The sequence below is a fragment of the Puntigrus tetrazona genome, chromosome 1 (genome assembly GCF_018831695.1).
Source record: "Puntigrus tetrazona isolate hp1 chromosome 1, ASM1883169v1, whole genome shotgun sequence".
NCBI classification, from domain to species: domain Eukaryota; kingdom Metazoa; phylum Chordata; class Actinopteri; order Cypriniformes; family Cyprinidae; genus Puntigrus; species Puntigrus tetrazona.
Genome location: NC_056699.1, coordinates 2,216,240 through 2,223,739, shown reverse-complemented (window position 1 = coordinate 2,223,739; position 7,500 = coordinate 2,216,240). Strand labels below are relative to the sequence as shown.

Here is a 7,500-nt window from a genome sequence, read left to right as displayed (position 1 = left end):
GGTTCTGAGGAAACAAGACAGAGTCCGAGTTAACCTCGAGGACGAGGAGGACAGGTTTTACTGAGCAGACCTCTTTATGTCTCAGAAGAACTGAGAGGATTAATCATCTGTGCCTGTGCTTCAGAAGAAAATCATCCTGCTTTGAACCAATTACCTCACGATTAAAGCTTGGGTTTCATCCATTGAGTCTCCTCATCACATCTTACATCAAAACATCAATGTGTGTGTACTTACATTTAGCTACTTGTTAGGGTGCACACACACACACACACACACAGACAGACACAGACAGACACACACACAGACACACACACACACACAGACAGACACAGACAGACACACACACAGACAGACACAGACAGACACACACAGACAGACACACACACACACACACACACACACACACACACACACACAGACAGACACACACACACAGACAGACACACACACACAGACAGACACACAGACAGACACACACAGACAGACACACACAGACACACACACACAGACAGACACACACACACAGACACAGACAGACACACACAGACAGACACACACACACACACAGACACACACACACAGACAGACACAGTTTATAAAAGTTGTCCTAAAACAAGAACACATTGATTTTAGGTTTCAGGTCAGCTTTGGTGAATGTTTTTAATTCACCTCAAATGTTGAAAACTTAAAAACATTATATTTAAGTTAAATATGTTTTAATTTGATTTAAAAAAAAAAAATAAATACTAATATGAAAAGCTTCAGTATTATTGATGCACTATTACAGTTTATGTTAATACTTTGAATCAGGTTTTATTTTTATTTTTTTATTTTTTATTTAGCTTTAATCAGCTACTTTTTAAAAACACGTTCAGAATTAATACATTTTTATTTTATTTTTATTTTATTTGAACTCACTACATTAAATGAAAACTAAATGTTTTTATATTTTATTCTGTATATTATGTTTATTTCAAGTAACGAAACGTCAAATTAATATGTATTATTTAAAAACCAAAGTGATGTACACTTCCAAAAAGAAAAAAAAAAAATCTAAGTAAAACAGTAAAAGTCACATCTCCTGCAAGAACTGAAGCTGTGCCTTTATCATCAGAAGCTTATCTTGTGAGATGTGTGTCTGTACAGAGAGAGCTTCATCATCATCATCATCATCTCACCTGGGAACTTGAACTGAGGGAAGTTGGTGAGGTCTCCTCCTCCGTACAAGCGCTGGAGTTTGGTCAACTCCTCACTCAGGTTCTTCTGATACGACGGCCCAGCGTCCACCACTCCTCCAGCCGCCCTGAGACACACACACACACACACACACACACACACACACAGGTCTAGAGCACTGAGAGACAGAGAGAGAGAGAGAGAGAGAGAGAGGAGGAGCGAGACACACACCTGCTCTTGCTGTTGTACTCGCGGATCTTGTCCAGGAACATCTTCTGCACGGGGTCCAGGTCTTTAGCTTTGTTGAAGACGACGGCGGAGAGACCGATGTTCCTGCGTAGAGCCACGCTCACGACCGAACGGAGCAGAGACGACACACACCTGAGCCGATGAAGAGCCATGATCTACACACACACACACACACACACACACACACACACACACACACACACACACACACACACACACACACAGACACACACACACAGACACAGACACACACACACACACACACAGACACACACAGACACAGACACAGACACACACACACAGACACACACAGACACACACACACACACACACACACACACACACACACACACACACACACACAGACAGACACACACAGAGAGAGAGAGAGAGGTCAGGATCAGACAAACTGAGAACATCTGGAATCTGAGGATGCTAAAATATCTAAATATTGAGAAAATGGCCTTTAAAAGTTCTTAGCAATCCACATTACTAATAAAAGAAAAGGTTTTGATATATTTACATGGAACGTGATCTTTACTTAAAATCCTAATGATTTTTGGCATAAAAAAACATTTTGACCCGTACGATGTATTGCTGCTTATTGCTACAAACATACCTGTGCTCCAGAATATCACAGTCTCACACACACACACACACACACACACACACACACACACACACACACACACACAGACACACACAGACACACACACACACACACACACAGACACACACACACACACACACACACACACACACACACACAGACACACAGACACACACAGACACACACAGACACACACAGACACACACAGACACACACAGACACAGACACAGACACAGACACAGACACAGACACAGACACAGACACAGACACAGACACAGACACACACACACACAGACACAGACACAGACACAGACACACACACACACACACACACACACACACACACACACACACACACACACACACACACACACACACACATATATATATATATATATATATATATATATATATATAACACTACAGAAGAAAGAAAGCTTTGGCAGATAGTTTCATTTAATCATAAGTTCATTACATTTCAAAGGTCAACTTGAACCTTTCTTTCTAATATATTTCCACACACAGCCTCAGCACTACAGAGCACTTCAGAGGAGCACGAAACCACGACATTCACTGTCACGACATTTCTTGAAGACGTCACTCAGTCCTCAGGAGACGCCGAAGCGCCTGAATACAAACATACAACTAATACATTCACGTTCACACGAAAACCACAAAGGATAAAGAAAGATCTCGTCTAACCTTGCGTTTGACACCAGAGCCGCGGACAGACGGGCGAACAACCGCTTCCGGGTCACCGCGGGGGCTTATGGGTATGACTCGCGGTCGCTTGGTGACGTCACGAGCGCCACCCTCCGGTCTCTTCCTGAGTCACCTTTGAGGAGAAAAAAAGGACATCTAAAACTAGTTTAATTTTACAAATCAATAACATGGAGTTGATCGCGTTTTACAACCCGGAACAGAATTATCGTTTTGATGTTTTTTCTCTCTATCTTTTTTTTATTTTAATGCAGCGCTGTTTCTTGTTCTTTTTTATTGCAATTAATAATAAAAAAAACCGCTGCTGCGTATATTTTGATGAAATTAAATAGTCTCTTGTCGAACAAATCAGGGCAGTTCGTAATCTTCAAGACTCTATAACTGTTTAAAAAAACATTTATATTTTATTTAATCATTCTAATTGCGTGTGATGGAACTGAACAGCAGAGGGAGTAGAAATACTGAACAGAATTACCATCAATAAACTAAAATACATAGAATAGACTACAGCGCTAGGACAGATCATAAGAAAATGTTCAATTAAAAGTCAAACGGATAAAAAAGCAACAGTAAATACATAGAAAATATGTTTTCTAATTATGTTTTATTTTTAATGGTTTATTCATCAAACAATCAAAAAATAAAGTATAAAATAAAAAAAACTAAGCAACACAACATTGATAATAAAATCAGTATATTATTATAGTATATATAGCATAATAGTATATTATGATTTATGAAGATCACGTGACACTGAAGACTGGAGGAATGATGCTGAAAATACAGCTGTGCTTCACAGAAATACATTGATTTTAATATTTTTAAATATTTTAGAATATATGAAAAAAGAAAACAAGCATTAAAAATATTTCACAATATAATTTTTTTCTGTATTGTTTGAAATCAAACGAATAGAGACTTGATGAGCACAAGATATTGTTAAAAATATTACAAATCATACTGATCCCAAATTTTCAAACAGCAGTGTGTGTGTGAGAGTGTGTGTGAGTGAGTGAGTGTGTGTGAGAGAGTGTGTGTGTGTGAGAGAGTGTGTGTGTGTGTGTGTGAGTGAGTGTGTGTGTGAGTGAGTGTGTGTGTGTGAGAGAGTGTGTGTGTGTGTGTGTGTGAGTGAGTGTGTGTGTGTGAGAGAGTGAGTGTGTGTGTGAGTGAGAGAGTGAGTGTGTGTGTGTGTGTGTGAGTGATATGTGTGTGTGTGTGTGTGTTACAAAAGAGGCGTGACAAAAGAAGTCTGTATGTACATTCAGAACTTTATTTATGGAATACAGTGTAGAAAGCGCAGTTTATTTCCAGTCAAAGCAAATGATACACAGAAAAATGCCACTGCCATCTTTATCTAACCACCTCAGATCTGATCAAACCACAGCAACACACACCGAGAATTACCCACGATTCATCACCGCCCTGAAAACACCAGATCCTGTAAACGTTTGATTGACATTCATCAGATGGGGAGATTATTGATTATGAACCGTTTACAGATCGACTGTAAATCAAAGTCACGTCAGATCCTGGATCGGTCTAAAACTGACTACAACAAAAACATGTGTGTGTGTGTGTGTGTGTGTGTGTGTGTGTGAGACAGACAGAAACACTACAGGAGACAGACCTGACGCTCCGTGCATCAAAACATATCTCCTCCAGCTTATATTCCACCTCAAAATCAAAAGAAATAATGTTTTGCATGAAGAAAATGAACAGCAATTTGCATTGCCACATTATTTGCATGTAAACCGAGCACGTTTATCCATAAATCTGTATTACTGTAATGCAGCGATGAATGGAAATGATAAAAAAAAAAGAAAAATTGAAAATAACATTCAATGCAATCATGATAAATACAACTGCACAATCGAAATACATTTTCCTGCATTACAGTAACGGCAGAAAGTAATGACGCAATGCAAAAAAGCCTTTTCTTTTGATTTTGCAGCGCGGCGAAGGAATTTTTCTCTCGGATCATTGCATCAACACGAGAGACGGAGAGGAGAAAACACTTTCTACATCTGCAGACAAAGAGTGATCTAAGAACACAAAACTGACCGGATAGAAACATACAAACAGACAGAGAATGACCCCGAAGCCCGCCCGCCCGGCCCCCGACACCCGCTTAAAAAACACACACAGCCACGAGTCCCATGGAGAGTCAAATTAAATAGGAGTAAATAAATCTCTGAAATGCATAGGACGAGAACATTAAAGACAGTAAATGTACATCGACAGGATCTCAGCCGGATTTAAAAAACAACCAGATATCCAAATCAAAGCATTGAATCCAGAAGCAGAAGCCAATTGAGTCATTTTTTGTGCAACTCAAATCACATTTCCACAAGTTACCGTTTAATTCTGCTAAAATGTCTAAAACGTCTGAGAAAAGACCAAGATCCAGATAGCAGTAAAGTTTCCCGTCATTTTTTTTCTATCATGCACTACGTAGTCACAACTAGCCTTTTTTTTTTGTTTTTGCATTACTTAAATATTGACAACTAAAAAAAAAAAACTTTTTTTTTGGCAAATTCAATTTTACATTAAGGTTTTTTTTTTTTTTTGTTTTTTTTTTTGAAAAAGAAACCAGAAACAAACATCTCATTCAGAAGGACGTGGATCAGCAGAACGATCTCTGACAGGTTTAATGCGTCACCAAACACAGCACAGCTGCAGTCAGTGTGCGATGAAGAGGAGGAAGAGGAGGAAGAGGAAGGGAGGGTGGATGAAGTCTCAGACAGTCATCCTCAGGTATCCCAGTGTTTCACTCGGTTAGTAGTGCGACGACAGACGGTGAAGCGACACCAGACCAACGATTCGGAGCGGAGGAACACGGTCGTGATGAGATCCAACAACAAACATAGCGTTCAGCCAACAGGAGTGACATCTGGAGTGATATTTCTTTTTTCTGCATTCAGTTTGAAAACTTGAAAAAGCATTAATCTGATCATCTATGATTTGAATTCACATTTAAAACGAAATTTTAAGAATTAGACCTGACACCGACCCAAGAAGCTCATCTTCCAGACTGATGGAAGCATTTGTCGAAAAACGGGAGTGAATTTAAAACCACATTGGAAATATACACTCAATCTGATTTGTGATCTGAATTTAAACTCTGCATTCAGTCTGAAACGGAATTTTTCAAACTCGTGTTTGTCCAGCCAATGGGAGGGCAGAATTGAAGAATGACAAATTTCTAAGCTTTATTAATAAAAAATCTGAATCTGAATTAGGTGTTCAATTGAATTTTTGAACTGAACTGAATTTGAATTACGCATAAAAATGTATTCAATTGTGTTTCATTCAATTTGTGATTTGAATTGAAATTATTCGTTCAGTTCTAATTGTCTGTTCAGTCTGACACCGAATCTTGAGACTGACAGCGATAATCTGATTATGTTCACATTCGTCTCGCCCCGGAAGGATTGATTCAGATTGATTTGTGACTTAAATTTGAATTGTGCATTCAATTTGAAACTGTACTTGAAACTAATAAAGTTGATATTCGTCCGGCCAACAGATTTTTTCGTTGAAAATCTGGAGTGAATTCAGAATTGTGCATTGAATTTGATGCGAATCAACTCCATGTGTTGAATTTAAACCGAATTGAACTCGAAACTGATCCCAACCGCATTAAACTCACGTTCATTGTTGTCTGCAGGGAATTTAAACCTAAATCTGAACGTTCTCAATCTGAACTGAATCTGAATTGTGCGTTTAGGTTGAAACGGAACCAAGTTCATATTTGTCCAGCCAATGGGAAGTCATGTTTGATTGACAGTCATGTGAAGCGGCCAATAGGAAGTGAGAAAGGTAAGGTTGAGGTTGGGCTGGTGTCTCCTGCACCGTCTGCAGATGAGGAGAAACAGGGAGGAAGTGGAGCGTCGCACCATCAGTTGTGCATTTGTTCGAAGAACTTGTAGGTGGGGTTTTCATAGCCGTTCTGCTGCATCTTGGACAGGTGACGTTCCTCCGGGGTCACGGCCGCATCCACCTGAGAGAGAAAAGATTCCAACCAATCACTTTTGCCAACTCATTTGATGTCATGGGTTGAATTAACGAACACGTGCGCACCAACTGACCTCAATGATTCCGTGGTGGATGGATGTGTACTGCTTCTTCCTCAGCATCACCAGGGTGATGACGATGATGGTTGCTATGACAACACCTCCGACCATTAGGCCAATAATAGCTCCCTTATTGGAACTCACGTCCTCGGCGAAGAAAACCTGAACAGCAGAAACAAAAGACAAACATGAGCTTACAGTCACACGGCCTGAACTCCCATCAGAGACACGCTGCCATGACGACCACATCATAAAATACTAAAAACGCATTGATGCACGAATATGATGCAGGACGACTGACTGAGAAAGGAAGCCTAATGAATGCAGTTAACTAGTTCCGATCACAGGTAAACCGCTGAGCACAGCAGTGATCATCTGTTTCTGAAAGAATCAGCTATTTAAAAAAAAAAAATGGAGAAATCCAAATGATTCAGCAATTAATTCATTCACTCGCTTGGTTTGTTCAAAGTGCTGGTTCGTTTGAAAACCGAGCGAGTCAATGATTCAGTGATTCATTCATTTACTTGCTTAGTTTCTGAATGAATCAGCACTTTGAACGAATGGGTTGAGTGAACAATGCAATGCCTCGGTCATTATGACAGTGAGTTGCTGCCACCTGCTGGTGGCTATAGATTATTTAACCATTCCATATCCAGTTTTTTGTCATCCTTT

The 7,500-nt window shown here is 39.6% G+C and overlaps 2 protein-coding genes across 6 annotated transcripts in view; both read right to left on the bottom strand.

Moving 5' to 3' along the window:
- Window positions 1-2,852, bottom strand: part of atp5pf (ATP synthase peripheral stalk subunit F6) — a 3,082-nt gene extending 230 nt beyond the window's left edge. Inside the window, exons 1-4 of the mRNA XM_043247696.1 lie at window positions 2,738-2,852; window positions 1,408-1,580; window positions 1,179-1,303; window positions 1-4 (exon numbers count right to left, since the gene is read on the bottom strand). The exon at window positions 1-4 is cut by the window's left edge and continues 230 nt beyond it. Coding sequence (XP_043103631.1) covers window positions 1-4; window positions 1,179-1,303; window positions 1,408-1,577 — 299 coding nt within the window. The 5' untranslated portion in view covers window positions 1,578-1,580; window positions 2,738-2,852. The remainder of the gene's footprint in view (window positions 5-1,178; window positions 1,304-1,407; window positions 1,581-2,737) is intronic.
- Window positions 2,853-4,003: 1,151 nt separating this feature from the next.
- The window catches only part of appa (amyloid beta (A4) precursor protein a), a 26,816-nt gene continuing 23,319 nt past the window's right edge, over window positions 4,004-7,500 (bottom strand). For all 5 annotated transcript variants that reach the window (XM_043240464.1, XM_043240634.1, XM_043240715.1 and 2 more), the window contains 2 exons: window positions 6,844-6,990; window positions 4,004-6,755 (listed from right to left, as the gene is read on the bottom strand). In XM_043240464.1, the coding sequence (XP_043096399.1) occupies window positions 6,654-6,755; window positions 6,844-6,990 (249 nt within the window). In that variant the 3' untranslated portion in view covers window positions 4,004-6,653. The remainder of the gene's footprint in view (window positions 6,756-6,843; window positions 6,991-7,500) is intronic.